The 22,717-nt window shown below is 44.8% G+C and overlaps 1 protein-coding gene across 2 annotated transcripts; it reads right to left on the reverse strand.

The window, feature by feature from the left end:
• Positions 1-1,525: 1,525 nt before the first annotated feature.
• LOC138947692 (aspartyl aminopeptidase-like) lies at positions 1,526-22,699 on the reverse strand. Of its 2 annotated transcripts, none has more exons than XM_070319221.1 (14): positions 22,596-22,699; positions 20,265-20,343; positions 19,090-19,178; positions 17,837-17,950; positions 16,595-16,720; positions 16,046-16,170; positions 14,504-14,585; positions 13,470-13,655; positions 6,213-6,293; positions 5,541-5,704; positions 4,549-4,588; positions 3,851-3,952; positions 3,320-3,487; positions 1,526-2,946 (listed from the first exon to the last, which is right to left on the reverse strand). In XM_070319221.1, exons 1-14 carry the CDS (start codon positions 22,596-22,598, stop codon positions 2,899-2,901), a joined length of 1,407 nt encoding a protein of 468 aa, XP_070175322.1. In that variant the 5' UTR covers positions 22,599-22,699; the 3' UTR covers positions 1,526-2,898. The 2 variants fall into 2 exon arrangements, with proteins under 2 accessions (XP_070175322.1, XP_070175321.1); XM_070319220.1 differs by having other exon boundaries at positions 22,578-22,614.
• Between the last annotated feature and the right edge of the window lie 18 nt (positions 22,700-22,717).

Below are 22,717 nucleotides of genomic sequence, written 5' to 3' on the forward strand. Positions count from 1 at the left end.
AGTCACCCAGACCCCCCAACGCAGCCTTGCCCATGTACCCCACAAGGTCTACCCCTGGACCCCAGGTTGTAACCCTCCCCCCCTCTGGCTTAACTGCTCCGCCCCTGGAGTGTATATTCCTGTGAGTGTCTGTATGAGAGAGAGAGAGCGAGAGAAAAAACAATGAAAACAACATTCTTATTACTGATTACAAATCATGATATGTATTTCTATGTGTGAATAAAAGAGAATTAAAAAAAAATAATTTAAAAGTGCAACAGTTGTCACTTTGTGTTGAATAAACAATAGATCCAGAGGAGCGAATAACTGTGTGGTTGTGTTTACTTTGACACGTGCTTTCTGTACCTGCAACTTTTACCGTGACCGTGATTTGCCACTGGTGTTCGTGATCGTGAAAACAAAAATCAAGGTAACTGTGATCGTGAAAGCTAAAATTTCCCTTCCCGTGATCGTGGTGATACCCCCCCCCCCCCCCCCCTTTGGGGCCCTCTGTCTTTAGCCGTCTTTTCGCCCTTTATAGGTACCCCCGATAGCGGTGCCGGCATGAGATTGCCTCCCCCTCCTCATCAAACTAAAAGGGTGCATTGAATGAATAAGTATTCAGGTTTTGTTTTTATTTGTAAGACACAGCCGGTAATTGAAAAAACCAATTCAGCAAAGCGTGACTTTCATAGATAATGTTTATACTTTTGTGGACGGGATAATCGCTCTGTGGTCCAGGCACCAATCCATCTTTGTTGTTCGTGAGCATTCGCTCATTGACAACTTTATAATACTAATTTTTGTCAAATGTTTAAGCGAGCAAAGTGGCCTCGGGGATAAGAGCTCAGTATTCAAACACTTCGAAGTCCCAAGCCATGGTTCGAATCCCACTCAGGTCAATATTCCGTTTGTGTGCGTGTGTGTGTCGCAGACAGTGTCTTAATAGTGGGAGTGGTTCGAGAGTGGTGTACATGCCGGGGTGTGTGTGTGTGTGAGAGAGAGAGAGAGAAAAGAGAGAGAGAGAGAGAGAGAGAGAGAGAGAGAGTTTGTGCGTGAATGCTTGGATGTCTAGATTGAGAATGGTGGATGAGACGGATCTGTGTGAGAGTGCCACTACAGTAAGTGAAAATGGTGGCGCCAGAGACTGAGAGTAAGAGTGGTGGTGCCAGAGTGTGTGCCAGGGTGAGAGAGGTAGATGAGCGAGGAGTGGGGATGCTTGAGTGATATGCAGGTGCAGACTACCGGATCTACTTTCGTTCCATACCTGAATTAAGAAGTTACCAGACACCATCTATCGATCATCAGCAATCATCAGACACAGTGGAACCCCCCTTTTAAGACCCCCAAATTTAAGACTTCTCCCTTTTTAAGTCCTTGCCTTTTAGGTTTTCTGTTCATAACCTCTGCACATTTACCTCCATGTTAAGATTCTTGAAATAAATGTGATGCAAGCATATTACTCACAGAGCTATTACTCACAGAGCTATATCTCTCTTTTTATACACCACACACACACACACAATATCTGCAATACAGACAGTCATTCTAGATTCTGATTTGTTCTTTATTTTCTGAGTACACTTTGCATATGCACCAGTTGTTTCTTTACAAGACAAAACTTTATCAGATGATGAATATTGGTCTTAACAATAACAAATACTGGTACACGTACAACATTGTAAATGATTTTTCACTATAAAAGAGAACTTGACAGGTATGATGTCTATTCTTTCTGTACAATCAACTTGCATGTACAATGTCACTATTACTACCACACTGCAATAAATTCAAGGCTAATTCTAAGAGTCAAGCCTAGTTTTGAAGAGCATGGCTGACAACACTTTACAACTAAGGCCTTCTCATAGCACTCACACTAGATCTAACAACGACCATTCATATTTTGCATCAACTGGGAACAAATCTTACTTCAGATTGTAACCCTTGCACGCTTATTTCAACTTTCCTTTTTTTTTATCTACTTAACAAAAACTGAACAGAGCAAGACTATTCAAAAAAGCAAAGAGGTCTCATGGCACTATATATATACATGTATTTAGCAAAAATCATTCATATCTTTCATTCACTGGCAACAAATCCTGTTGTAAGACAATCTGCTCGCATTTCTTTTGACTTTGGTCCTTTGATCTCTTCTTCAACAAATCAAGAATATTACAGCAAAACAAAAAATAAAAGTTTTGCAAAGATAGAGACAGTCATGCCTTCAAGCTAATCTGTCATAAAGGACAACGTGAGCGAAAACAGAAATTCTAAGGTCAGTGACGAAGCTATAAATACCACATGCAGGACTTATTAACACTGCTAAAGACATTTTATCAACTTATATTACATGATTCGTATTACATGATTCTATTTTTTATACGATACAAATGACCAGAAGGCGTAACAATTATTCAACATCATTAACATTAGTATTTCAACCAGATCAATGCTTGTCTGCTAAAGCACTGAGCCCTGATAATCTATAACAGACAGGAATGAACATGTTAACAACAATGATAGATTACAAAAGTTAAACCCATGGTTAAGAAATTACAATAAACACTGCTAGAGAAGGTGCATAAAGACTGGTAGTGATCATGAAAATTACAACAAATTACAAGTTTATCTTCATAAAAAATGGTTCCTTTTTTTGCTAAGGTCACTAGGACTAGCTAGGAGGTTGATTATTCATTAATGTCACTCACAGTGGGTTTTTATTCGTTTTGTTTTACTTTTAGCATTTTCACTTACCTACAACAGAATGATATCAAACAAACTACAGAAACAAAATCGTCAAAAATATTAACTGACTATACGCTTAGCATACACAATGCACTTCCCTCCAGCAAAGTGAGGGGGAAAACAGGATCACAGCTGTTGGGTTGTGTGTGCATCTCGTCAAGCATCCCGACCAGGCTAGAATTTCACCGAGGCCTGCACGCTGGGGTACAACTCGAAGAAGCCCTGTAGACAAAATAATACATGGATTTATAAACAACAACTACAGGAAAACACACACACACACACACACACACACACACATGCATTCATCTACACAAACACACATACACAAATCAATGGTCATTTGCTGATGATGCAAAACCAACAAAAATGCTACTTATTGTGTGAATTTAAAGGTTCTCTGAAAACGGGCATGACACACACACATGCACACACACACGCTCACACGCACACACATACACACAAGCTCACAAACACACATGCATGTAGGCATGCACGCACACACACATGCCCACACATGTGTGTTCCAAAACAGAAACAGCACAAAGAGGCAAAGCCCACAGACAATGTGTCAAGATGTCAATCAAGAGTTTACCTTGAAGAGGTCTGTGCAGTGCACAATGCTGGTGGTGTCACCCATCTCACGGATGGAGTGCATGGAGAGCTGTGGCGCCCCCACGTCGATGGTCTGCATCCCCAGCTTGGATGACATGATGGGGCCGATCGTAGACCCGCACGGCGAGTCGTTACGCACCACAAAGTCCTGTCAACATTATATATCTACATCAACGCTATGCAAAGTAAAAATAATTAGGGAAAGATAATGAAATAATGCCCTATGCGGAAAAAAAATCCACAAGCAAACATTAAGCATCTGAAGGGTTTATGCCAAAACATATGTTCACTCTGGAAAAAAGCGAGGATGGCCACACACAAACCCGTACATGCATGCACTCGTGAACGAACACACACACACACACATGAACCATCTTTTTCTTCAGAAATCTTTCATCCTCTCATGTGAAACTTCAAACATAAATGGGAGTCACTCATAGGGAGGCGTCAGCCACAGTCCAGAATTGGCACAACAGAAAACAGCTCAGAATCGGTATGACAACAAACTGACCTGAAGTGGAACACCGACTTTGCTGGCAACCTCTCTCAGAATGGCGGCGGTGACAGAAGTGGTGGCATAGCGCTGGTTAGCGTTGAACTTGAGCACCACACCCTGTAGCCACACCACACACAATACACTAAACTCATAACACAGGTACGTTTTATTAATGTGATGTGTATCACACTGCCTTTGCTGTGAAGCCGAGTGTGATCACTTCGAGCATATCTGGTACCACCATTTTCAGACCTGATTTTCTAAGATTTTTGATGGTTCCACTGGACACAAACTGGTGATTGTGTTTTGTGCCAGCATACTGGTGGGGGTGTTTCCCCCTCTCATCCTCACCTTTACCCAATGAACAGCTTCATCAACCACCTACCACCTGCATCGCCCAATGCACTCAAGGTCAAAAATTAAAAAAAACCCACTAAAATAAATATAAAGTGCAGATTATCAACTTAAGCTTGGAAATCACACATACCCCCTCAAATGATACTCTTCCTGATGTCGAACTAAATTCTCTGTCCAGCAGATTATGTTCATGTATTGTTCGCTGCCTTTGAAACTGTTCATGTTCACAACAACTTTAACATGTAAATGGAATCACTCATTAGATAATATGCCAAATTGAATACCTCCTTCCTTAAAAATAAAAGAAGAAACAAAAGAACAAAGCATACAAAGAGAAATGAGGAAAACATTTCTACCTTATGGAAGGCAGGCTGGTGGTTGCCCTCATGCTTCTCACTGCACACACAAACACAACAAGATAAAATGTCAAGAATTACACAGTCATGCAAAAGTAACTTGTTTATTTCCCACTCTGCTCATGTCTACTTCTTTAGCTCTCCTTGTTCATTCCTCTCCTGTTTTCTCCTCCTCTTCTTTCATGCAAATCTTCCTCTACCTCCTCCTCTTCTTTCATGCAAATCTTCCTCTACCTCCTCCTCTTCTTTCATGCAAATCTTCCTCTACCTCCTCCTCTTCTTTCATGCAAATCTTCCTCAACCTCCTCCTCTTCTTTCATGCAAATCTTCCTCTACCTCCTCCTCTTCTTTCATGCAAATCTTCCTCAACCTCCTCCTCTTCTTTCATGCAAATCTTCCTCTACCTCCTCCTCTTCTTTCATGCAAATCTTCCTCAACCTCCTCCTCTTCTTTCATGCAAATCTTCCTCAACCTCCTCCTCTTCTTTCATGCAAATCTTCCTCCTCCTCTTCTTTCATGCAAATCTTCCTCAACCTCCTCCTCTTCTTTCATGCAAATCTTCCTCTACCTCCTCCTCGATCCTTATCTCCTATCCTCTCTTTCACGAAATTTAAAAAAAAATCTTTATTTTTGTTTTGAGGGTTATAGAAAAACAAACAATGTTCTATGTGTGTGTGTGGGTTTTTTGTTTGCACCTATAGTCCTTACCCATAAAAAGGGATAACTTTTTTTTCAGAAGCAACAATATGATACTAAACAATAATCTTGTGTGTTTTTGTCTTGTTTTTTTTCAATGAGGTACCTGCGATGAAAGGACACCCTTGGGACCATCAAAAAGTGTCCCCACAAAGTAGCCTGTCATCACAGGTAGATTTTGGTACAGACAACAGAAGGGACACCAGAATGTGTCCTTTTAAAGGAGGACATATATTTTATGTCCTCTTATAGGAGGTGCAAATGAAAAGAGAAAAGGAGAGTTCAGAACAACGTACGAGTAGTTGGGGTGGACAGCGTGGGCCTGGTCGGCGCTGATCATGTAGGACTTGCCGATGGATTCCTCGAAGGCCGTGGGGGACCCGCCTCCACTGGCACTGATACGACGCAACACCAACTCCTGGAAGGTGGACCCTGCACCCTGGGCGCTCTGAGACCCTACCTGGTGATTGGAGGTAATAAGGTCGTTAATATGAGTAGTATAATGCACAAACGCATGCAGACACATATGCAGACACACACACACATACACACACATGACTTCAGATTTCCCCCTTTTCAGAACTTTTTTTCTGCAGAGTTTCTGTTCATAATGTATAAAAGACAACGAACCCAAACTTGCCCTTCCCTCAAAAAACCTACCACGATTTCAGACTTCCCTCAGACTTCCCTCTTTACACAACTTTTTTCTTCCCCATTTGTGTTCATGATGTCTGTAAATGTAACGCCATTTTCAGATTCCCTACATTCTGAGACCTGTAGTTAAGGATGCTTTGAAGGATCTTTGTATATTAGACTGGACACATCCAACAGTAGCAGTCAACTAAAACAGTCTACAGAATAAACAGTAGCCAAACCACACAGATTTGAGGGGGAAATATATGGTTTGGTGATCTTCTGTATATTTGTGTATATAACACTGTACAAGGTGGAACACAGAGACCACTGACCTCCTCGTTGTCAAAGAGACTGATCATGCGCACGTTGGGGTCGACCTCCAGACTGCCGTCTGACAGAGACTCCAGCAGACCCTGAAAACAATCATTGATACCCTCAGTGCTTGTTCTCTCTCAAAGTTCTTTTTCATTATTGAACAAACACTGTAAACTTTTCAAGCTACAACAAGCCCATCAAGCAAAAGAATGTTGTATAAGTGATTCATGCCATCTCTGCAAATTGAAAACGATTGATCATGCTAGGCATGCTACTAGATCAACATGTATTAATGTCATTTTAAATTAAAGGTGGTCGTCTACATTTTTGCTTTTTTTCAATAATCTTATGGTTAGATTTCGATACAAAATGATGTCAAATGATGAATGAACCATGGGGAAAAAAGTTATAGAAAAAAAAATATATGTAAAAAAAGATTTTATTTTTGGGTAGCGTGACTCACGCTTCCAATATTTTGTTTTCTGTTTGCTGAGAACATGTGCTTTGCCTAAAAATACTGACCAATCAAATTCATGTAACTATGCTTATAGCCACGCCCAAACAAGTGCAGCAACAGTTTGACACTGGAGCGCTGTCCACGCTTTTTTTTAAACGCACGAAATGCACGGGATTTGAGAGGAGTTTTGCGCTTGGCATTTTCCAAATAAGGATATCCTACTATGAGTACTACGCTGGCATACTACAATCGAAAATTTTATTGTAAATTTTCATTTAATAAATATACCTACCCGAATCACATGTAGCAGTTTACTCAGTCTAAAGTGCTAGGTCTGAAAAGGCTACCCGTCTAAGGGGAGCAACCCCAACTAAAAAAGTGTAAACGTAGCCATGGTAATGACGACGCACCCAGGGAGTTACCTCCCCTCATGCGTACCGCGTCACTACTGCTACTGACCACGTGACCCCTATCATTCGACTCGAAGAATAACATCTCCAAATCATAAGCGGGGTAGGTGGGAGGGACTACGATATGTGATTCGGGTAGGTATATTTATTAAATGAAAATTTACAATAAAATTTTCGATTAAATTACATATTCCTACTCCGAATCACATGTAGCAGATTACTACAACAAGGCGGTGGGAAAGAAAAAGTTCAAACTCACTCTCAAATCCTTGTCAAGAGCTGACCACCTGCCACCATGGCAGGCAAAGCTCTAGATCCATCCTGGCGAAGAGCCGAGATGTCACGCAGGTAAAAATTCATGAAGACATCCTCGGAACGCCAGTATGCGGTGTGTAGCACCTCCTCCAGTCTTCTTGATCGTAACACGGCCAAGGAAGACGCCCAAGCTCACGTCTCGTGAGCCCGAGCTGATTCCAGAGGAAGGACAGGCTGTGTCCCTCCTTCGTTATGGCGGCTCCACTCGTAAGCATGCTTAATGAGCGCCGACACCCACCGGGCCAGAGTCGTCTTAGTTATATCCTTATGTCTCTCCGTATTGAGAGAAATAAACAAGAGCTTTTGAGCTGCGGATCTAAGTGACTGAGAACGGGCAAGGTAGATGTGAAGAGCTCTAACAGGGCAATTTACTAAGTCTGGGTCATTCGGAGCCAGAATAGTGGACAACGGCCTGACATGGACCAAAGGAGAAGCTCGCTCGGGAGCCTGGTTTTTCGCAAGAAACTCAGGTCGAAACCGCAAAGTAACGGACCCATCTGATTCAAAGGAAATGTCGTCCGAATTACCGGAAAGAGCGTGGATCTCACTGCCCCTTCGTGCCGATGCGAGCAGCAAAAGGAAAAGGGACTTACGTGTAAGATTCGCAAAACTGGCATCTCTGAGAGGTTCAAAATCCGCTGAGCGCAGAAACTCCATGACCAATAAGAGATCCCACTTAGGAACGGGCGTACGAGTCTTGACGTCAGAAAGGGAAGCGCCCTTGATGACTCCAGCAATCACGCCACTAACATCTATAGAGCGACCTAACTGGCGTAGGGTCGCCGAGATGGCCGATCTTCTTACTTTCAACGAGGCAGCTGAAGCTCCCTGCGAGGATATGAAAGCAAGATGGTTCGCCACGTGCATCGTGCGGGGCGCCGTGGCGTCCAGCTGATGCTCGTGACACCAGGAAACCCAGGCCCTCCAATGTGACTCATATACAGACGAAGTAGATGCTCTGTGCGAGCGTCCTACCAGGTCCATGGTCAGATCTGATGCCCCTTTGCGCCTCAGAGAAGACCGCACAACCTCCAAGCGTGAAGTTTGAGCATCTGAGGCTCTGCGTGGAGGCTGCCGGTGTGAGGCTGAATCAGTTCTCCTCGCGTGAGAGCGAGAGGAATGGGAGGGCCCTGGGCGAGTCTCAGTAGGTCCGCAAACCAAGGCTGAGACGGCCAAAGAGGAGCGATCAGCAGGAGGGACGGGCCCTCCTGCTCCGCCTTCCTGATCACTCGCGTGAGCAACTGGAATGGCGGGAACGCATAAGCCTCCAGGCCTGACCAGGAAATGTCCATCGCGTTCGTCTCCCACGCCTCGGGGTCCGGGAATGGTGAGACGAACACGGGTAGTCTCTTCGAGAACCTGGTGGCAAAGAGGTCCACCTGAGGTTTCTGCACAAGAGACCAGAGACGGTCCAACGCTCCGTGAGTGATGGTCCACTCTGTTTGAAGCACTCTGTCGGAGCGGCTGAGCGCGTCCGCCAGAGTGTTCAAACTTCCGGGCAGGTACCTGGCCGAAAGCCTGATTTGATGCTCTGAACACCAAATCAGGATCTCGCAGGCCCTGGCCGAAAGCGACGGAGACCGCGACCCTCCCTGCTTGTTGATGTAAGCTGCCACTGTCGTGTTGTCTGTAAACAGACGAACATGCTTGGCCTGAAGGGAGGGCCGAAACTTGTCCAGAGCTAGAGCCACGGCTTCTAGCTCCAGCAAGTTGATGTGCTGCATCCTCTGATCTGCCGACCACAGACCTGACGCAGTCAGCTGGTCTGTGTGAGCCCCCCACCCCACCAAGGACGCGTCCGTGAACAGGTCCAAGTCTGGGGCCGGAAGGGCTATCGGCACGCCCCTGCATACCCACTCCGTGTCCAGCCACGGATGGGTAGCGGATTGGAACCATCCCTGGAGAGGGATGAGGGCATTCCAATCCACCGTGGGAGAGTCCACGAACGGCTTGAGCGCCAGCTGAAAAGGCCGTTTGTGGACCCTCCCCAAGGGAACCAGGAGAGCCATGGACTCCATCTGCCCTAAGATGGAGGCCAAAGTCCGCAGGGAGGCCCTCGGGAGAGGCAAAGTGGAGCGTATGAACGCCTGGAGCTTGTCCACCCTCTTCTGAGAAGGGCGGACAGTCCAAGCCACCGTGTCGAAAGACATTCCCAAGTAGGTGAATGTCTGACACGGTGTGAGCTCCGACTTCGATCGGTTGATCGTGAAGCCAAACATGTTGGCCTCCCGAAGCACCGATTGGGTATCCTGCTCGCACCCTGCCTGACTCTGACTCAGGATGAGCCAATCGTCCAGGTAGGCACGTAGCCGGACACCCCGTGACCTGACCAGCGCGCAGACCTGTCTCACGACCATGGTGAAGACCCAAGGGGCGAGAGACAGGCCAAAGGGAAGGGCGCGAAACTGGTAAACCTGACCTGCCCACCGGAAACGAAGCCATTTCCGGTCGGCTGGATGCATAAGTATATGAAAATATGCATCCGTCAGGTCGATGGAGGTCGCCCAGTCTCCCGGGCGGAGAGAGTCCCTGACCGACGCTGGCGTCTCCATCTTGAACCGTATCTCCCTCAAGAAAGTATTGAGGAACGATAGGTCCAAGACAGGACGCCATGCCCCTGAGGCTTTGGGGACGGCGAAAAGCCGTCCGTAAAACCCGGGGGATCTGTGGTCGAGGACCCTCTCCACTGCGCCCTTCTGCAGCAGGGAGTCTATTTCCGACCGAAGGACGGAAACGGCTTCCTGAGAGAAGGGAGGCCTGAACGCCGGCGGACGCCTGACCAGAGGAGCCTTGCCATCTTTCCAGAGAAGACGGAAGCCCGACCTCACGACCCCCACGACCCATTGACTCTGTATAGAGACCAGCCAATGGGAAAGAGCCCGAGAAGGGCCCCCCGCCATCACCAGAATGGAGGGCGGGGTGGGGGGGAGATCGGGAGCACTTCATTGGGGGTGAGGCTTGCTTCCCGAGCCGCCTCTCCCCCTGCCGGAAGACGGTCGTCTTCTCGAGCCCTGAGAAGAAGAACGCCCACGACCCTTGTCTGCCGGTTTGGGAGGGCCAGCAACCTTAGCCTGCTTCGGCTGAGAATGCTTGGATTGCTTAAGGCTGTGCAGGGAGAAGTCAGAAAACTGCTGGTCCCTGTTCGCCTGAATTTCCTGTCTCCGGGCGTCAAAAATGAGATGCCCGAAGAGGGAACCCTCCAAGACCGGTGAGGCACGCAAAGTGTCCTTGGTTGCCTGCTCCGAGAACTGTGAGTGTGCCAGAAAGAGATCCCGACGACACATGACAGAGTGTGCATAGTGCACGGCGGAAAGTCTCATCTGTTCTTCATTGACCCTCGCAAGAGCGGCCAACAAAGTGGAGACGTCATCCGCATCCTGATCCTCGCTGAGAGAGAAAGGATTCAGCGAATCAGTGAGGGCCCGAGAAAGAGCCCGAATAAGCGTCTCAGCAATGGAGGCAAGCTCCAGCTGCTGACGCCCTGCCTCTTCAGAAGCGATCAGCGTGTTCTCAGACAAGAGCACGCCGTCATCCTTCTTGATAGGCTTGGCCAACAAGGCCATCATCTCCGGAGGAACAGTCAAAGATGAACGCGGGAGAGCGAACGAATCCAACAAGTTCCTGGTAGACTTCTGCAAAACCAAACGTCTATGGGAAGACAGTGCAAATGCAGAAGCCTGAGAAGGCGAAGCCATCCATTGCTGAGCAACCTCCGGAACTGAGCCGTGAGGCACTAGCAGTGGAACCGGAAGTGAAGGAATTCCGCTTCCGGAAGGAGAAGGCTTGGCCAAAACCTGAGAAAGCTGAAAAGCTATGGACGGAGACTCCATAAACCGGAAGTATGAGTCATCCTCCTTCCCAGAGCGAAAATCAGCCATCGCGGACGGAGCAGCCGAAGCGGCAGCCGAAGCGACCGAAGCTCCTTCCGCGAAATATCTCGAAGTGACCTCAGCAGCAGCCTCCAGGGCCACTTTGAGTCTCTCCGGATAACCAACACGTGCAACCTCACTGGCGACGGACTGAAAATCCGAAACATCCTGCGAAGGACCGAAGTCCACGTTGCTGGTAGAAGGGCGGTGAACACCGTAACCGGAAACCGGAAACCCGTCCACACCGACACCATCCGAACTCATGCCCTGACTAGGGTAAGAGAAAGAGGACGGCATGCCCGTAGCCGCCGGAACCGGAACCGCAGTCGAAGCCGCAACCGAAGAAGGAAGCGCTGACTGCCCCGGCCAGGGCTGAGACAACACCTGCCCAAAGGGCTGGTGCTGCCCCCCCGCGACCGCCACCCGAGAGGAAGCGGAAGCGGAAGGAGCAGTAGATCCGGACTGAGCCGGAAAAGTATCAGACGCGACCGCGAAAAGCGGAAGCGCAGACACTGAGGACGGCGGCCGGAAGGCCGAATGCCCGGAGGGCCACGTCCGGTCGACCCCGGAAACGACCCCAGCGGGTGCGTACATCGGGGGACCTATGCTTCCGGCGAGTGCCGGAAGCGCAGCAGACGGAACTGGCTGGTCAACTCCGGAAACGACCCCAGCGGGTGCGTACGTCGGAGGACCTACGCTTCCGGCGAGTGCCGGAAGCGGCGAAGCCTGAACCAAATGCCGCCATTGCTCATGAACACGATGGTCTTCCGCGAAGCCAAAGTGAGAATGAACAGGGGTTTGCGGGTCGTGAACCCGCCGAAAAGGGCTGTCTCCCAGCAGGGAGCGTCCAGCGGTCTCACGAGGACCTACGGACCAGCCCAACTTACTTGAGTCGCCAACCACAGCGGTAGAAGACGCAGAAGTAACAACCCCCGTCAAGGACAGCGTCACAGCCGGAAGCGGGAAGGAAGCCAACGACGGAACAACGGAAGTCGAAGGCTTAGAACGCACCATCTCTTCTCTCACCAACGTGCGAAGCTCGGGCACCAGCGAAGAAAGCAACGAGGAAACCAGAGACGCCGAATCTGCAAGCGGCAGAGAAGGCGAGCGAGAAGTAACGGTACATGTAGGTTGATTAGACTGCCCAGCAACCGACTGGTCATTCGGGGCAGAAATCGGAACCGTCAACACAGTATTGTTAGCCGCGTCGGAAACAACAACCAAAATAGGCTTAGGGACAGAAGAGGAAGACTTAGGTTTAATTTTCCCCTTCACATCAGCCTTGCCGCGCTTTTTATCCCCGTCAGACATGCTGACGAACAAAATGGCGACAAAATTCCAAAATGGCTACCAAAAAATACGTGACCACACGTGGCCGAAAATTTTCTAGTAGCTACTGAAAAATACGTTCAAACTAGTAAAAGGAACGAGCTCACCAACTACCAGTGCAGCGGGTGAAGAGACGGGTGTGTGGGTGCCGGTGGGTGTCTAAGCAAACACCAAACAGCGAACTTCCACTAGAGCCAAAAAATCCACGACCTGCTCTCAAGAAAGCTGAAGTGTCGAATGATAGGGGTCACGTGGTCAGTAGCAGTAGTGACGCGGTACGCATGAGGGGAGGTAACTCCCTGGGTGCGTCGTCATTACCATGGCTACGTTTACACTTTTTTAGTTGGGGTTGCTCCCCTTAGACGGGTAGCCTTTTCAGACCTAGCACTTTAGACTGAGTAAACTGCTACATGTGATTCGGAGTAGGAATATGTAATTTAATGAATTTTCAAACGGCTACACTGGCTTCGTCTTTCCTGATCAAAAGGGGGTGTATTGTTGATATTTGTAGATAATAGACTCTGCATTTTAATGGTCAAATGGCGATTTCGGTATAAAAATGTAGACAAGGACCTTTAATACCACTTCTGCTATAAACAACCACAAAGCATTTTCATCTTAATCTACCCATCAACCATTCCTTTTCGATCTTCCCTTCAGCCCTTCATCTGAATCGAACTTACAACCATTAATTTCGGTCTACCCTTCAGCCATTCATCTAGATCTACCCTTCAGCCATTAATTTTGGTCTACCCTTCAACGGTTCATTTTGGTCTACCCTTCAACCATTCATCTCGATCTACCCTTCAACCATTTATTTCGATCTACCCTTCAACCATTCATCTCGATCTACCCTTCAGCGAGATCTACCCTTCAAACTTTTCCCTGGCTTACCTCACAGGCACAGTAGGCGTTGAGCAGGTTGTCAAGGCGCGGGGAGAAGATGAACTCATCGAAGGCACCACCGATGGCTGCGGGTTGGGTGTCGGCCAGACACAGCTCAAAGTCCATCAGCTGGTCCTTGGACACCAGCAGTTCCTCACACAGCAGTTTGATCAGGGCCGGGGGGTGCTTGGACGCCTGAAGAGAAATATTGTGGTTTTGAAAACAGAAACTGGAAAAAAGAAACAACCAAAAAGGTACAGACAAATACTAATTTTACCGACACACACAAACACAAACATTCCTTGAACACCAGCAGTTTCTCACACGACAGTTTTATCAGGATCAGGGGGTACTTGGAGGCATGGGGGGAAATATTCTGGTTTTAAATTGAAAAACAACAACAAAAACCAAAGGACAGGACACAAACACGCCCTTGTACTGTACATAGAGACACAGGCATAGAGACACAGGCATAGAGACACAGGCATAGAGACACAGGCATGCAGACATGGGCAGAGGAGGGTTGTGGATGCTTGGACACCTGGGGAAATATTGTGGTTTACATTAAAAACAGACACTGGAACAAACAAACAAAGATACATACACAAACAAATCTGATAAACAAAGGGAAGTAAGCACTATAAATGCATACATGTGTAATAGAGTGAGAGTTATTCGGAACCCGAAAAATGAACAAGCATTGAAATGAACAAGCAACTTTCATCCTCATTACTTGCTAATTTCAATGCTTGACATTCTCTCAGGTGCCAGGAGAATGGTTCCGTATAACCCTCACTTATTCTATTACACACGTCATATGCATTTAGAGAGCTTACTTCCCTTTGTGTATCAGATCTCCACAGCGCTCCGCCTCATTAGTTTCACATTTTCATACACAAACAGGGTTTTATGCTCACAAGCAGGTACACACAGCCACACAGTTCACATACAGACATAGACACAGACAAAATGACAAGACAGACTGGCAGAGAAAGGGACGGACGGACTTGGCAGAGAAAGGGACAGACGGAGCTACATCTCACAGTGTTGGTGATCTCCTGGTTGTCGATGGTGATGGCCTCCTCCTGAAGCTTGGCCTGTATACAGGTGTTGAGCACCGGACACCTGCCAACATTTCACAGGTTACACAGGTCCTTCCTAACAAGGCAAAACTACAGTCACAACAAATCAAGCAAAGCCCACATGCGCCTATGAATTTCATCACCCACTGAAAGATAAATAATAGGCCCAACCAACAGAATGCTGGAATAGACGATGTTCGTGTTTTTACGGGTTGTGTAACAGTTGCCTTTCCTTGTTTCTATAGAAACACTGAGGCAAGCCTACTATGCTACGCGTTTCTTGCCTCAGAGTTTCTATGGAAAAGCAAGGTAAAACAAGGGAAAGCAAGGTAAAACAAGGGAAAGCAAGGTAAAACAAGGGAAAGCAAGGTAAAACAAGGAAAAGCAAGGTAAAACAAGGGAAAGCAAGGTAAAACAAGGGAAAGCAAGGTAAAACAAGGAAAAGCAAGGTAAAACAAGGGAAAGCAAGGTAAAACAAGGGAAAGCAAGGTAAAACAAGGAAAAGCAAGGTAAAACAAGGGAAAGCAAGGTAAAACAAGGGAAAGCAAGGTAAAACAAGGAAAAGCAAGGTAAAACAAGGAAAAGCAAGGTAAAACAAGGGAAAGCAAGGTAAAACAAGGGAAAGCAAGGTAAAACAAGGGAAAGCAAGGTAAAACAAGGGAAAGCAAGGTAAAACAAGGGAAAGCAAGGTAAAACAAGGAAAAGCAAGGTAAAACAAGGGAAAGCAAGGTAAAACAAGGGAAAGCAAGGTAAAACAAGGGAAAGCAAGGTAAAACAAGGGAAAGCAAGGTAAAACAAGGGAAAGCAAGGTAAAACAAGGGAAAGCAACCATTCCACAACCCATAAAAACCCAACTGAACTATTCTTCAAAATCGTCTATTGTGACACAAACTCGCCACAACATTATAAAGCCACCCTACTGATTTTCAAATTTCATGATGTGCATGCACAAGAATGACATGAATAACCAATACCATACCCCTACTTGTTTAGTGTGAAGAGAGCTAACAAAAGAATCTTTGTTGACAAACATGCAGGTCCATGCATAAATCTCATGCACAAGAATGACGTGAATAACCAATACCATACCCCTACTTGTTTAGTGTGAAGAGAGCTAACAAAAGAATCTTTGTTGACAAATATGCAGGTCCATGCATAAATCTCATGCACAAGAATGACGTGAATAACCAATACCATACCCCTACTTGTTTAGTGTGAAGAGAGCTAACAAAAGAATCTTTGTTGACAAACATGCAGGTCCATGCATAAATCTCATGCACAAGAATGACATGAATAACCAATACCATACCCCTACTTGTTTAGTGTGAAGAGAGCTAACAAAAGAATCTTTGTTGACAAACATGCAGGTCCATGCATAAATCTCATGCACAAGAATGACACATGGCCAGCATGTGACGCCATTATCGGGGTAAGAGCGTCCTGGATACATGTAATTTGGTGACAGGTGAGCTCAAAGTGAGCAGTGAGACGTTGCACACTCACAGGTGAGTCTCCTTGTTGGCTCCAAAGCTGTCGTTCATGTCTCGCTGCAGGTGGATGGCCAGGTGAGGAATGCGCAGAATGGGGCGGGGAATGCTCACCAGCCGATGGGTAAGGTTTCCTCCATCCTGTGGTCACAATCACACTCATGTTCATTTTCATTTCATTTTCATAACTTTATAGTCCTATTGCTTGGATATGACTATTGGATGACGTCATAAACCGTTTGGGGCCTAAGCCTTTTTGGTTTGGGTGTCCTAAATGCCCCCCCCAGGCCCCTCTGCTCTGAGGTTCCCAGTTTTCTCATTGCCTTTCATTTCCTTTTCTCTATTATCCCAATGCTGGGAAATTTGGGTCATTTGGAAAGTGGAATGCTCGCAGAAAAAACTGTCGCGCTACCCAGGTTTGTGAGCGTTTAGGTGTAATGAGCCACTTACTTATGGCACAATGACCGATAATAATAGGAAAACTCATAATTCATGAAAGAAGGTAGTCAAAACAAAATTCCTCAACATCATTCAGACTAAGAAAGAAGGTGTCCCTCGTACTGACCTTGACAATGACCCTGCCAGCCACAGTGAGGTCACGGTCAAACCAGGTGTTCCAGATGCCCCCTCCATAGCACTCCACCCCCACCTGGCAATAGCCCTGCCGCACCTTGCCCGACACTGGCTTCACCTGCAAGTCAGTAATGTTTCTTGTGCATGAGAAAACAGAATTTGAAAATTAATGGACACGGAATTGTAACAACAATATAACAACTCAAGCAAAATCCACACAAGAGAGTCAGAGAGAGAGAGGGAGGGAAACACTCTGTGTGTGTGTGTCTGTGTGTGTGTCTGTGTGTGTGCCAGCATTTGTTTCTGTTCTATTAGACAAAAAAGAATGTGATTAGGATGAAGACTGAACTTATTTTTTTACTCACTCAGCAACTTGCAAATGTGTCTGCTGCAAGCATTACCATATCTAGTCACTATAGTTTTTGACACTATCAAACCGTACCCCACACTATTCAGTACGTGTACCATCTCACTTTCACATCAGTGGTAAAATGCTGACTTAAATTTGATGATTATATCTTTTAATTGCATACAATAAAAACAACAGGAAAACGTCCACTTAATTTTATTTAGTTTAATTTTTTAATTTTCTATTTGTTACTAAACAAGCAAAACAACGGAGGTTACATGGAATGGTTCCCAAATAGTCAAATCCCCCTTTCCAGACCACCCCCCCCCCCCAATTCAGATTCCTTCCTTTTTAAGACCTCGTTTTCTCAGACTTCCTGTTCTTAACCTCTGTAAAATTACCCCCTTTTTCTTTATTTGGTGTTTAACGTCGTTTTCAACCACGAAGGGTTATATCGCGACGGGGAAAGGGGGGGAATGGGATAGAGCCACTTGTTAATTGTTTCTTGTTCACAAAAGCACTAATAAAAAAATTGCTCCAGGGGCTTGCAACGTAGTACAATATATGACCTTACTGGGAGAATGCAAGTTTCCAGTACAAAGGACTTAACATTTCTTACATACTGCTTGACTAAAATCTTTACAAACATTGACTATATTCTATACAAGAAACACTTAACAAGGGTAAAAGGAGAAACAGAATCCGTTAGTCGCCTCTTCCGACATGCTGGGGAGCATCGGGTAAATTCTTCCCCCTAACCCGCGGGGGGTGTCAAATGACCCCCATTTTAAGACTCCCTCCTTTCTTAGACCCCATTTTCTCAGATTTTTGTAGGTCCTAAAAGGGGGGTTCCATTGTAGTGTAAATGTTGATATGTGTGCAAACCTTGAGACAGGGGCTGTCTGTGTGGGCGCCCACAATGCTGAACCCATTGCCAGCTTTGTACTTGCCGCCCACAGCGAAGGCTATGATAGTCGATTGGTTCTTGGTCACAAAATACTGCAATCAGATTTACAATGTTACAGACAAAGCTATGATAGTCGATTGGTTCTTGGTCACAAAATACTGCAATCAGATTTACAATGTTACAGACAAAGCTATGATAGTCGATTGGTTCTTGGTCACAAAATACTACAATCAGATTTACAACGTTACAAACAAAGCTATTATGGTTGGGTGGTTCTTGGTCACAAAATACTGCAGTAACACACATCAGTTCTCTGTGACATGTCACAGATGTACACACCAAAATCAAGACTGTGTCTTCTTAATGTATTTTGTCCTCAACTCTTCATTCCCTCAAACTGGAAGGACATCTCCGGTTTAATATCATGCAAGCAACATATTGTGTTACGCTAGCTCTCTCTATAATCAAACCAAGAGTAGTAATTGAATCCTACTCGCATACTTTTGTTTTTGTGCTCAGCAAATTGGGTACAAAAACAAAATAATCAAATTTATCTTTTTCATTTCAGAAGTAGGAAACAAATAGGTGAACACTGTAAATGAACCTGAGTAACTATGAATACTTCAAAGCAAAAATCATATTAACGAGCAAAACAGTAAAGTCAAGACACTTGGAACAAACCAAAACAATCATCAAAAAGTACACACACCTTTCTTTTGTCCTGTCAAAAAAAGGGAAATGAAGAAAACATAAAATAAAGAGAAAAAAGGGTAAGTCTGAGTACCAGATAACCTTCTTACATTCTAATAATACAAATATCTTCCTTCCCGAGCAAATCATCTTGAAAATCACAACAGATCCGTCCTTTGGAATTTTTTGATGAATTGATTTGTTAAAAAAAGGCCACAAGTGACTTTCAGAGTGGCTTTCACAAAATCAATTTGTCAACAAATTCCAACTCACCACAGAAAATAGTCAGGGTGTTAATTTTCATCATGTGACCAAGTGGAGGTCATGTGACCAAGTGGAGGTCATATGACCAAGTGGAGGTCATGTGACCAAGTGGACATCATGTGACCAAGTGGACGTCATGTGACCAAGTGGAGGGAGTGTCTTATTACCCTGGCCAGATTTGAGATGGTGAGCATGCCTTTAAAAGGGGAGTACCACTGTAGTCATTTACGATTAGATTCAAACGGGAAGGAGGGTACCTTTAACAAGAAGCACCCACCTTTTGGAGAGGCTGAATGAGCCATTGTCGCTGCTCTGACAGCTCCTGGAAACCGTGGGCAATCAGCTTCTTCCTCACTTCATCCACCGCTGTAACACACACACACACACACACACAGAGTAAAGGATGATCTCCCTTGCTCATGACGTAATTTCTATGCATTCTCGCTCTTGACGTCATTCTATATTTAACTTTTCTTTAAAAGTACAAGCGATCGAGTGCACATTTTGGCATTTTTAGCAGCGCTCTCATTATACATTTTTATATATATATATACACACACACACACACTTTTAAAACTATTGTAGGTACATGAACATTTCATTAGCAATCTGCAGTTAAGTACACATTAGTCTCTTTGAGCCATAATAATGCCCAGAAAAAGATTCCAAATTAATGTAGCTGAAAAATCTTTCAAATTGCAATGAAAAAGGACACAAAAATCTTGATAGAAACATGGTGGTGTTGCATTTAAAATCAATTGTTTTTACACCCACTGATTTCTGTACAATGACAAAAAGTCAGCTTATAAACAGTGCAGTTGGCTCTAATTACTAAAGATTAGTCTACCGCAAAGTATAGATAATGGAAGTAGAGTACACATATCAAATGTCCGTCAAGTGTGCTCATGCATTAAAATGGGTCGACACAAGTACTGTATTCATTACAGACTCATTCTAAATGGTTACATGTACTTGTGAACCACACACACACACTTACCCACACGTATATATACACACACAGAGTGGATATACACACTGTGAACGCATACACCCACACACACACACACTGAGTGCACACACACACAATCACACACACACATGGCAAACATGTGTGAACCACACACACACACTTACCCACACGTATATATACACACACAGAGTGGATATACACACTGTGAACGCATACACCCACACACACACACACTGAGTGCACACACACACAATCACACACACACACATGGCAAACATGTATGTGAACACACACACACACCCACACACACACACTTACCCACACGTATACACACACACACAGAGTGGATACACACTGTGAACGCATACATGTACACCCACACACACACACACTGAGTGCACACACACAATCACACACACACATGGCAAACATGTGTGAACACACACACATGCAACATGTACATGTGTGAACACAAAGCTCACCATGAAACGGGGAGGGTGAGTTGTTGATGAAGGAGAGGAAGTCATTGGCTGCCAGCAGAACTTTGGCCTGTCTTGACACCTGGTACACGATTAACACTGGGTCAATTGTCATTGACAGGTGATACCTTCTGTCATCAAGACCGCTCATCTACAACACTACGGTAGTCACAAATCATAAGAGTACCAAAAAAATAGGGTCGTAGAACGAGTCCTTGGCTTTTGAAGTTTGGGATTGAAGGATACGATTTCAACATGGTCCTTGTGAGTTTACCTCCATGGAAATTGGGGCTGCTTTCTCACTGAGGAAAGCGAGCTGCCATACAGATCGGCGCTACCCAATCATTTTTCTTTTCCTGCATGTGCGTATTTATTCTACCAAGCTTTGAGACTTTGACTGTGAGCTTGAGACTTTGACTGTGAGCTTGAGACTTTGACTGTGAGCTTGAGACTTTGACTGTGAGCTTGAGACTTTGACTGTGAGCTTGAGACTTTGACTGTGAGCTTGAGATCTTTATTGTGCGCATGCCTACACATGGGGGGTGTTTGGACACTGAGGAGAGTCTGCACAATGCTGACTCTGGGAAATAAATCCCTGGCAAAACGTGGGAATTGAACGAACGCCGATAGCGACAACTGGTTTTGAAGCCAGTGCCGCTACGGATGAGCTATATTAACGCCCATATATAAGCATAACCAAACAATTTCAGAGTGCTGACCAGAAGCTCAAATGACAAAGGAAAGCTTATTAGCTTTTTAGGTGATGTCAATACTTCAGAAATAAGTCCACAAACAGTTGCTTTTCAGCAGTTCTGCTTTGTGTTAGGCACACACAAAAAAACCACTAAAATTTCCAGATTACACAGCCAAAAAAAATAGGGTCGTAGAACGTGTCCTTGGCTTTTAAAGTTTGGGATTGAAGTTTTTGGAAACAGTCGCTTAGGCCAAAAAAAAAAAAAAAGGTCTGTTTACGGTAACATAGGCCAAAAAAATAGGGTCGGTAGGTCGGGATTTTTTTTCCTTTTTTTCCCCCCAAAAAACCATATTTTTACGTTATTTTATTTTATTTTTTTTCCCCCAAATGCCAAAAAAAAGTCTAGGGTCGCGCGAAAAAAATAGGGTCGGTCGGGTTACCGTAAACAGACCTATTTTTTTTGTTGGCCTTATCGCTTATTTTTTGCCGGAAATGGTGCAAGCTCTGTCCAACGTTGTAGGGTCAGGAGAAACATAGAGTCTGTCAGGGAATCAGACTCATTGAATTTTGTTATTTTGATCTTATCACACAAGGTGTTGAGGTTGGATGACTTTTTTTTTATAACACCAAATACTTGTTTACCTCTGTCCTGCACATTTAAACTGAAAAACCATAGTAACAAAAATCTTCAGATTTTCTTGATCGTTTAAGACATTTTTATATGAAATTGTAAGAACTAAGATACAAGAAATTACATACAATAAACTATTTGTTTAAAATGACAAAACAACCAGGCATGGCAACATTCCAGCAAAACAAAAGCCACCATTACTAGACTCTCCACAACACCTCAGGATCTACACACACTGTTTATCAGGATTTGGCCTGCAATCAGAATCATGTGCTTTTCTCAGGAATCTCTGTTAAATTTGTCTCTCAAAAATGATTCCAAGAAAAAAGTGTTGTTCTCAAGCTTTGGTCACTGATGCACATTTGTTTGATCTGATCCCTTGCTGGTTGACTGTTCAATAGATCTGACCCCTTGCTGGTTGACTGTTCAATACTTTTGACATGTGCAAAGTCTTGTGACAAAACATTTTTTTTTTTATCCAGGACCTTTGGACCTATATATTCAACTGACGCAGAAGGGCTCAATCTAGTTGTCCTCTGAACCAGGACACTGAAGTTCCACAACTAATAGAAATTGCTACGGCACTAGAAGACCTAACATGAGACATATATCGCACATATTTGCAGTATCTGAGGGAACAAAATTGAAAATAAATCAGGGGAATAAAACAAACCCTACAAAACAGACCATTGTCTTTTGCACCCAGTACAGTACACAGAAGAATTAACTTGACAGAACACATTTATCCTTTTCTGGACATAAATTAAATCAGAAACAACAAATCATAAGAAAAAGCAAAAATAAGAAAATAAAAAAATAAATGAAGTGATACAAACAAAAATAATGAAGGACTCTTGTCTCTAGATTAGATACTCAGCACTGAAGTGATTTCTACCAAAAGCAAAACAAACCCACATGATGGTGTTGAAGCAAACATAGGCAGTGACAAAAACTCAGCTTCTGCCAGTTTAGATCATAGATGCATACTTACAACGTTGTCTATGCTCACCATGATTGCTTGTTGCTTTGTTTACCGGCGACGGTCTACTCACAAGTGCCTGCCGTCTGCTTTGCAAGTCGGCGTATGCAAGGGCAGCTCACTCCTCAGACACTTCTTCAACAGGAACCGGA

Source organism: Littorina saxatilis, linkage group LG14 (assembly GCF_037325665.1).
Source record: "Littorina saxatilis isolate snail1 linkage group LG14, US_GU_Lsax_2.0, whole genome shotgun sequence".
Lineage (NCBI taxonomy): Eukaryota > Metazoa > Mollusca > Gastropoda > Littorinimorpha > Littorinidae > Littorina > Littorina saxatilis.